The following is a 10107-nucleotide window of genomic DNA, read 5'->3' as shown; positions in this document are numbered from 1 at the left end:
TCTCTCTCTGTCTCTCTCTCTCTCTCTCTCTCTCTCTCTCTCTTTCTCTCTGTAGGTTCATCTTCACCAGCACTAACTTCTCCAGGGTTCTCCTATCAGCCGCCTGAGCCAACTCACCTTTTCAAAGTCTGGAACCCACCCACTCTGGGGTTCTGGTTCCTGTCCTGCTCTTGTGAAACGCCCAGTTCTGTGGGCAGATGCCTGGGCAGTGCCAACACAGAGCAAGTAGCTACAGGCTGAGGACCTCAGTGCCCACTCCTGCTGTCAGTACTCTGCAAACCCTGGCCGTGAGGTCTGCTTGCCCAGCTGCTGTGTGAGGCAGCCCCATCCCACCCCCAACCCTAGGCAGTGACCGCAGTACAGCAGAAGTCCCCGCTCAAGCCCCCGCGTGGCAGAGGCTTCCCATGTGGATGCCAGCAGCACCTTGGAGAGGGCATCCCAGATTAGAGCCGTAGGCGGCAGGCTTTAGGCACTCCGAGAGAGCGCGACACTTCCTGGAGCAGAAATTTCAAGACTGGACAGGCCAGAGGAGCCGTTGCTATGCAGAGAAGCCAAGAGGCAGAGTCATTCTGTGTTGGCCGGAGACACCTGGGCTCCTTGCTGGGACATTGCACCCCTGCCTCCCAGGGCCAAAGTGACACAGCTCCTCTTTACTCCTGCCTTCCCCTGGCATCTCCTGCAGGATGGGGACCGTGCTGGGGCTGGGGGAGGGACAAGACTATGGGTTAGTGGGCAGCTGGGCTCTGCCAGGCCCGTCTGATCCTCAAATCAGTTTGTCCTTAGCAGGAGGTGTTACCATGCTCGCCTTCCTTACACAGGGAGAAGCAAGAAACGTACCTTAGAGGAGATGGGCTGGCCCCATTTTCTCACTTTATTAATAGAGCCACAAACACTCAAAACGTTTGCATAGCTAGTCCCATGTCCCACAAGGGACAGCCCACTGCCACAGATTTACTTGTGTATTCTTAGCATGCTGGGCATCGAAGCCAAGGTCTCCCACGTGCGGGCCCGGCATTCACATCCCGAGGCCCCTACTTTATCTAGAGACAGGTTTTTGCTAAAGTGACCAGACTGGGCTCAAACTTGGGGCTCTTCCGCCTTGGCTTCCTGAGTAGCTGGTCTTATAGGTGTTTGCCATCACACCGGACCCTGAGACTTATTTTTGAGCATACAGGTTCTAATGGCAGACTGCCAGCCTCTCAAGTCCTCCTCTCACAGGGACCCCACAAAGGGCAGATGTTCTCTCTCTGGGGACTGAAGCTGCCCACAGCAGCAGGGCCTCCAGGGAGCCCCAAGGCAAGACAGCCAGCCCCTTCCAGGCAGCCTGATGTCCCTGGAGTCAGGTGTCCCGAAGGCACTGCAGGCCGCCCTTCCGACTCCCCTTCCCCACCCCACAGTCATCCTGACGGATGAGGAGGTGCAGCGCAAGCGAGAGATGATCCTGAAGCGGAAGGAGGAGGAGGCTCTGAAGGACAGTCTGCGACCCAAGTTGTCTGAAGAGCAACAGCTCATCATCGCCACCCTGCTGGATGCCCACCACAAGACCTACGACCCCACCTACGCCGACTTCAGCTACTTCCGGGTACACAGCCTGCCGCCTGGGGGTGGGGAGGGGGCGGGCGCAGGAGGGTCTCCAGGGGATGCCAGGGTCGGAGCAGAGGGCCCGGGGCCTGGCAGGGGCAGCCTCCCACTCCACTGATCTCCCTCCAAATGACTCCCGTTAGAGGTCAAGTCCAAGGCAGGCGGGTAGCCCAAAGAGTGGGGGCGTCTGAGACCCTACCTTTCCCTCCCAGCCTCCAATCCGACTTCCTGGAGAGAACCATTGTCTGTCGCGCTCAACCAGCTTCTCCGGGGTTTCGTCCTCCTCCTCTGGCTCTGATATCTACACCGCCTCTCTAGGTAAGCCAGCCTGCCACCATCACATCCAGGAACCACCCTCTGCCCTCGGCTGCCCTGCTGATGGGAGGAGGCAGGGAACTCCCTAAGGAGAGATGCGTTTATATACCTGGGCCGGGCAGTGTGCTCAGAAAAGCTGTGCTGTCCCAAAATGCGGCCAAGTTTGCATAGGCTGGGCTGGGACAGGGTCTCGCAGGGGTTCCACAGGCAGCCCAGCCTCCTTCTGCCCAGCCAGCTCGGGTTCGCTCCCCGGGGGCAGCTGATTCTTTTCAGTGGCCCTGGCCACACTGGGAGGTGGGCCTGCAGTGGGAAGGAGAATGTGTAGGCCCATTGCGCAGCCTGGGGCCTGCCTCCTCCAGCTCCCGGAGTCTGGGATGGAGGGCTTTCTCCTCACGCACTCCGTCTCCCCATCTTCAGTCATCTCCTGCCTCTCCCTCCTGCGCTTGTCCCTCCTCCTGCCTCTCCTCCAACCCCGGGCCCTCCACGGAGGGCCTGCCCGAGAGCAGGGTGGAGACCTTCCCTACCCCGGGCAGCAGCAGCCCTCACGTTTGGTGCTACCTGACCCAGTGACCAGGCTGGGCCCCGCCGGGAGGTGGGAGGGGTCCCTGTGTACGCTGCACGGACAGAGCAGTGGGGCAGATGCATACACCCAGCCTCAGGTGACAGGAGGACGTGGCCAGCGCTGCCCCCTGAAGGGACAGACACACCTGCCAGACCTGCGCCTTACAGGGCTGGGCCGCGGTAAGCTCTGCTCTTCTCACGGAGCAGCACGCTCAGCTGTATCAGTGGGCCAAGTTGCACAAGGTACACACTGATCTCTACTCCAGCTCCTAATAATCATCCCACAGATTCAGGATCATCCAGGGGCGTGCCTAGGTGGGTTGTCTTGGGGGCCTCGTGGCCACCACTGGTCTGCTGCAGACAGCATCTATTTATTTAAAATTTCAAACAAGTTCAAATTTGCAATTTAAAAAGGTATGCAGGGCTGGTGAGATGGCTCAGTGGTCTAAAGCACCTACTTGGAACAAGCTTGGCAAACGCACAGGGACCACGGTTCGATCCCCCAGCACCACATGCCAGCCAGCCCCGCCCCCTAGTGGGCTGAGCTGGCCACACACACACACACACACACACACACACACACACACACCATAAATAAATAAATAATGTTTAAAAATAAAATAAAAATAAAAAGGTATGCAAAGGTAATAACACATTCAACATAGAAAATTTGAAGTTTATATACTAATAAACTTTTTGCTTATATATATTTTAAAAAGTAGCAGCCAATGTTATGCACTGAAATGCCCATTAGTAGATCTTTAATTTTTTTTCCCATAATTTTATTGACAGACAAATAGCAATGAGACAGTTTCCATTCAAAATAGTAGGATAGTTTCAATAATTAACACATTGTATACTCTCCTCCTAGTAGTTATTTACTGTACAAGATGCAGACATGATATCCTATTTACAAACACTATTACAACAAATCCCTCTATTCATTAAGAGAATGTAACTATATATCTATCCTAACCATATTGAATACACAGATACAAAATGGACATTCATTTATATATCCCCCTTTTTTTTTGTCTAATTCCGTCATTTAAATATTTTTTTTTAAATTTGTGTGTGTGTGTGTGGCCAACTCAGCCCACCAGGGGGCGGGGCTGGCTGGCATGTGGTGCTGGGGGATTGAACCGTGGTCCCTGTGCTTTTAGTTTGTTCTAAGTAGGTGCTTTAGACCACTGAGCCGTCTCACCAGCCCCATTAAAGCCCCCAAATAGCGCAGCTTTTTTTTTTTTTTTTCAGAACTGGGGATTGAACTCAGGTCCTTGCACTTGGCAGGGAAGTGCTTACTCCACTGAGCCGTCTCCCTGGCCCCCCATTTAAATATTATAGATGTGTTAACTCAACAAAATATTCTAAAAGAGTCCAGTAATCCGTAATAGTATTGGGTCATGCTGGGGAGATGGCTCAGTGGAATAAGCTCTTCCCTGGCAAGCGCAAGGGCCTGAGTTCAATCCCTGGTTCCATAAAAAAAAAGAAAAAAAGAAAGAAAGAAAGAAATAATAGTATTGGGTCAGATCATTAATTTTTTTTTTTTTTTCCGGAACCAGGGATTGAACTCAGGCCCTTGTGCTTGCCAGGGAAGTGCTTATTCCACTGAGCCATCTTCCCGGCCCCAAGATCATTAATTTTTGAAAAAAAAATGAGTTATAGGACATGTAGACAACACATTAATAAAAATGACATTACATAAATTTTTATTATAGAATCTTTAATCTCACTACCTAAAGAAAATTACTGTTAATGCTACGATATCAATTCATCATTTGTAGTTACAGATATGTATATTCCGAGATGCGTTTGTGCTGTGTAGTCTACTGGCTTGCCTTTTCGCTCCTGCTGATGCATTGTGTGGTATTTCCATGTCGCTTGCTATGCACCAAGAGGCTGCATGGTATTCTGAGCTGTAACAAAGCCAGTGAATCCCACCATTGAATGTATACTTTGCTTTTCAGCTTTTTGGTAAGATAATACCTTCCTTGCGCATAAATATATATATTTTTCTTTATGATGAATTAATAGAAATGAGACTACCTGTTGAAGGTTGCACATAACTGTAGGCCTTTGACCCCTCAGGTCACATAGCTTTCTGGATTAGCTGCTCAGATTTAGAACATCCATCCCCCACACACTGGCACCAGCACGTAACCGTGTCTCTTTCCAGTTGTGGGTGCAGCGTGGAGAGGGCCTCCTTTGAGCACAAGGGAGGTCCCAAGCTCTTTGTATTTTTTAAAATTTTTAAATTTTTTTTATTTATTTTTTTTTTTTGTGGAACCAGGGATTGAACTCAGACCCTTGCGCTTGCCAGGGAAGCGCTTATTCTACTGAGCCATCTCCCCGGCCTCTCTTCTTATTTTTTTAGAGGCAGGGTCTCCCTGTGCAGCTCAGGCTAACCCAGGCTGGTCTCCAGCTCACAATGATCCTCTCGCCTCAGCCTCCTGAGTGCTGGGATGACAGGCCAGCTCCAGGTTCATTTTTGGTTAAGGTGCCAAGGGACGGGAGCCCGCAGATCCAGCAGCCTGGCTCCCGGGAGGCTTTTTCTCCCCGCCTCTCCTCCAGCTCTTTGACTTGGACTGCCTCACACGCTGAAGCAAGAGGCTGGGCCAGGCCTGGGAAGGCCGGGTCTTCCCTTTCAAGGGAAGCGGTCGTGGTGGGCTCTGCTGTGAGGACACGCTGGGTGCTCGCAGGGACAGCAGGACAGGCCCAGCCTGCATTTCCTCGGGCAGCTCCCCTCTTCTCATCCTCCCCAGACATGGTGGAGCCTTCTGGCTTCTCTGACCTGGACTTGAACGTAGAAGAGGACTTAGACAGCTCTTCGGTAAACCTAGACCTGTCCCAGCTCTCCATGCTGCCGCATCTAGCTGACCTGGTCAGTTACAGCATCCAGAAGGTCATCGGCTTTGCCAAGATGATCCCGGGATTCAGGTAAGACACTTCCACAATGTCTTGGTGCCCTCGGAACCCTGCACCGAGCTAGAAAAGGCTGGGAAAGTTAATCCGCTGGTTCCCCTGGAGACTCTGGCACTGGCACACACTGGGAATCTGTGCTTCATGGCCTGTGGCCTGTCCGGTGCCGCTCCCTGGGCTCGGCCCGGAGAGCTGTTCCACCCCCGCAGGCGCTCCTAAGTGGCTGGCGCTAGTCCGCCAATCAGCCTTCTAAGTCCAGCCTGCGGTGCTGCACTATGCCTTCACCCAGGTCTGCGCCCAGAGGGAACGGATGGAGAGGGGACGCGTAGGGCAGGGCGCGCACACTCCTGGCATAATACCTGGAAATCCTCTAGGGAGGCAGGCTTACCGGCACAAGGACCTGCTCGTCCTTCACCCAGATTTATATTGAAAGATCATTACTTAATCATACTAAGTCCTTTTACAAAAAATACTGTAAATAGATCAATAGAAGGCGTTCTCGTAGGGTAGGAATCCTCCTTCATAGATGATTCGCGACAATATATTCATTTGCTCCTATGTTTTATTGTTTTGATGATAACAGCACACATAACACTTATACTTTAATTTGTGTAAAGTATTAAAATAGTAGAGTGTTAATCACTTTTAGGAGTTGTATTGAGAGAGAAGTACACGTGTGTTTATGCATGTGTAACCGTCACTCTTTCCACGCTCACTGGGGCTATTGCCTGAAGTGTACTCACGGCGTGGTTGAGAATGAAAAGAAAAATAGCTCAGTACAGCGCTAGAGGCCTCCGTCTCGTCAAGCGACAGCGACGGCTGTAGCCGTAGCGCAAGAGGCAGCGTGTTTGGTGGGAATGCTCAGGCTCCGTGCCAGGATCCTGCGAGCCAGAGAGGCACGTAACGTTGCCCAGCTCTGGATCTAAGCCGCCCTTCGTGGACCGCTCCCCCGTGCAGGGAGGCCGCCATGATTGTCTGCACAGCCATGCTGAGAGGCAGAAGATGGTGACCCACAGCGTCTCCCTGCAGGCCAGGCCTGGAGAGCTGTTGGTCCCCACCGTCTGAGTGGTGTTGTGACAGCACTTCCTGGCCGGGTTCTACCTTACAGCTGTGTGTTGTTTCACATCTGAAACTCTGTGAAGCCTTTCTGCGGAGCTGATGTGAAAGTTATGGTGAAGAGGGAGGCACAAGACGCGTTGAAACGTATTTTGGTCACAGGAACAGAACAGGGGCCAGCCTGGTGTCAGGCCGGGCAAGGGCCAGTCCCCAGTGTCGTGCAGGGTCTGCCTTGGCCCTCTGGAGCCTTGGCATGGAACTGCCAGTGGTTCTGTGGGGCTTGCATTCCAACCCCTCCTCCACCCTGTGCTTGTTTGCCCAGGACTCCTCCTCTTCCAAAGTCTTGTTTTGTGTAAATAGCTAGAGAAAAAACACTTCAAGGTGCCGAAGTCTACACTGCAGCAGCTGGTCCTGCTCTGGTGGGGTGCTGGGCAGCAGGCCTGGGGGCCCCAGGTGCTAAGGCCTGGTGCCTCTGAGTAATGAGTGGGATGGCCTATGAGGGCACATGGCCCCAGGAAGAAAGTTCCTTATTAAACCAGACCACGGCCATGCTATCTTGTGTGCAAGGACCTCTGCTATCCTTTTCCTCCTGTGCCCTCAGCCCCTGGCTCTTCCCTCACCCTCAGTTTCTCCCCATGCCCCAGCAGGAGTCTGCACCCTTCCTTTCCCTTCAAGCCTCATTTTTGGCTTTCTGGCCCTAGGAATTGAACTCATGACCTGGAGCTCACCAGGCAGGCGCTGTGCCGATGAGCTACACCCCTGGCCCTCGTCTCCTCCAGGGTTCGCTAGCTTGCTCTCTAGTAGTGGGAACGCCTTCCGGCCCTGAGGAGGCCACTGCCTAGAGGGAGAGGACGCTGAGCCTGGGGCCAGGCAAGGCTGACCAGCGGTGGCTGATTCTGCTGGTTTCCACCCTGAGGGTTCTGTCTTCCCACAGAGTGGAAGAGCAGTGGCTGTGTGCGCGGTGACTTTGATCTCGGTGCCCGGTGGCAGGGGCGGTGGGATGAGGCTTCCGCGTGGGCTGTTCTGGATGTGGACTGCACTGCAGGCCGGCTCTGGCCCACGGCCTCCTCGAATCGCCTGTCCCCCACCCTCTGCCCACCTCGCCAGCCTCCCTCCACGCTGGTACTGTGAGCAGGTGGGACAGTGCACCGAGAAGGCCCGGCAGCCCTAGGCCTCACCGCCACCTGAGGCCACAGAGGACCAGACCCCAGCACACAAAGATTCCCGCCTTGCTGCCGCTGCATGGAGCTACCCTTTCAGAGTCCTGGCCAGGGTCACAGAGGAAGCTAAGGGGCAGGCCCCCTCCTGTCACCACAGAACACGCCTTCTCACTGGTTCACCATGTACCTCCGTGACCCCCCCCACCCCGGGCGTGGCTGCAAGTGTCACTTAGAAAGTCCCAGTATTTCTGGGCTGTGGCAAGGGATGAGAGGTCACTGTTGGTCTCATAGCAGGGGCATGTCAGGGTCACAGTAAGCAGGGATCCTACTGAACTCTCTCGGGAGAGGCGCCAGGGACCCCGGAACATTTGTTCACTTACAACCATCTATTCTGAGTCAGTCACTGAGTGAAGGGCTGTGTGCAAAGGAATTCCCCACAAAACTGCCTAGGAGAGGAAGAATTGAAGCTGGGCCTGACGGGGCACGCCTAGAATCCCACCATTCAGGAGGCCGAGGCAGGAGGATCACTGCAAGTTCGAGGCCAGCCTGGGCTAGGCAGGAAATTCAACAGAACTATGTAGACTACATGAGGCCCTATCTCAAAACTCGCTCCAAAAAAAGAGAGCAAATGTTAGAAACAACCAAAATGTCCTAAAAATGGGTAAGTGGGAAACTGATTCAATAATTTGCAGTTCACTGATGTAACATTACACATGTTTAGAACCAGGGAAAAGAATTATCAGCGAGCTGTGCATGTGGCACTTGGGAGGCTGAGGCAGGACGATCACAAGTATGCGGCCAGCTGGGACAACTTTGTGAGACTGTCTCTAAATTTTAAAACAGTAAAAAAGGGCTGGAGTAGCTCAGGCCAGAGTGGCCCCAAGTTCAGTCCCTAGGTCCAAAAAAATAAAACAAAACAAACAACAACAAAAAAAACCCCAAAGCTTAATGCTAAAGGAAGACAGAAAGTTAGTATAAACCTAATTACGCTAGAGAAAAGGAAGGAAATACACCAAAACATACACTGTGGCTATAAGCAATTTTTATTGCTTTTATATGTTCCAAAGACTTCATACATGCTGTACTCACTGAGTTTGAACCAAAATGGAGGTGATGTTAGTGTTTATTTTTTAAACGTGGTCTGAGCGCCAAGAAGGAAGCCACGGACGGTAGTAGGAGTTGGATCCCATGCCACCGGACGATCCATCCTGAAGGAGCTGCAAAGAGACCGCGGTGGTTCTGTTTTTTAAAATCAAAACCCGTTCGCCACAATCCCAGGCAAGCACATGGCCAGTGGAGAAGCCCAGCTCTGCGTCCCAGAGCACAAACCTGACCGTGTGCGCCAGTGTCCACAAGAGGCCCTTGGGGCAGAGCTTTCTAGCAACCTCCGGGCTGGCTCAAGGCCCAGCGCGCTGGCACCATGGGGAGCCCTCTGCAAGCCAGGCTGGAGGCGGAGGCTGCCGGAGGCTTCTGCCCCAGCACTGTACGACTTCCATTCCGTCCACATCCTTTGCTGGCCGCCCCCTTCATGCCACCCTTTCTGCCACCATCTCCCACCTGGGGACGCAGAGCCCTGGTCAGTTCCTGTCAGTTCCCCGTGGCTGTATCCCAAAGCGTAGCCGTGGAGAGGTGACTGTCCAGGACACTCAGGAGAACCAGAAGGCCAGGAAGAGAGGGAGGAAGGCCAGATGCAAGTCACCTGTGGGCCCTGCTTTCTCCAGTTGTCGCTCCCACACCTGCACGGAACTCAGAGCAGCGTGAAGGCCCCGGCCTCTCTTCCTTGGCACTGCTTGCTGATCTCCGGTAGTCCTCGCTCAGGAGCAGCGCGTGGGCACCAGGGAGGTAGCTACGGGTTGAGTCCTCAGCTGACTTGCTGATCAGAGTCAGAGACAAGCACACGAAGAGCAGCGCTGAGGGTCCTGGGCAGGGGAGAGTACGGCGCTAAACAGTGGGGCGCAAGCAAATCCAGCGGCGAGGCTGTCGCTGGGAGGCGCAGTTTCCTGTCAGGCCAGAGTGGCCCCAAGTTCAGTCCCTAGGTCCAAAAAAATAAAACAAAACAAACAACAACAAGACAGGCAGTTTGGCTATTTACCCTGGGATGCTGGGCTCAGTGGGGATGCTGGGCCCCAGAGTGACATCGACTTGTAGCGGCAGCAGGAAGGATGAAGGAGAGACTTGAAAAGCCTGCGTCTGCATCCTAGGGGAGCTGCGCTAAGTGAGGGAGCAGCGCAGGGTGGCAGGAGTGCGCACAGGGCTCCCAGGGCTCTGGAGACGGGCTGGCTGAGAGCCGCGGGCTTTTCCTCGCCTTCCTTCTCTCCGGAGCACCTGACCTGTCTTCAGTTGTTCTCTCAGAGGAAAACCCTCCTCAGCCTGGACCGGGCTGCAGATTCCTCCGCGGAGGCCCAGGTGCAGGCGGGGCACCCGCAGGCAGGCATAGCTTGTCAAAGCCCCAACTTGGTGTGCGTGCCCCAAAGATCTCAGCTCACAAGAATCTGCCGTCTCTGCCCCCCCCCCC

The 10107-nt window shown here is 53.8% G+C and overlaps 1 protein-coding gene across 1 annotated transcript in view; it reads left to right on the top strand.

Annotated features, from left to right (window-relative positions):
* Vdr (vitamin D receptor) overlaps positions 1 to 10107 on the top strand; it is a 48060-nt gene that overhangs the window by 35840 nt on the left and 2113 nt on the right. Inside the window, exons 4-6 of the mRNA XM_023723552.1 lie at positions 1398 to 1582; positions 1794 to 1899; positions 5220 to 5395. Of these exons, the coding sequence (XP_023579320.1) occupies positions 1398 to 1582; positions 1794 to 1899; positions 5220 to 5395 (467 nt within the window). The remainder of the gene's footprint in view (positions 1 to 1397; positions 1583 to 1793; positions 1900 to 5219; positions 5396 to 10107) is intronic.

This window comes from Octodon degus, unplaced genomic scaffold (genome assembly GCF_000260255.1).
Source record: "Octodon degus isolate 3935 unplaced genomic scaffold, OctDeg1.0 scaffold00100, whole genome shotgun sequence".
Lineage (NCBI taxonomy): Eukaryota > Metazoa > Chordata > Mammalia > Rodentia > Octodontidae > Octodon > Octodon degus.
The sequence above is the reverse complement of the archived record's forward strand: the minus strand, read 5'-3'. Positions and strand labels throughout refer to the sequence as shown.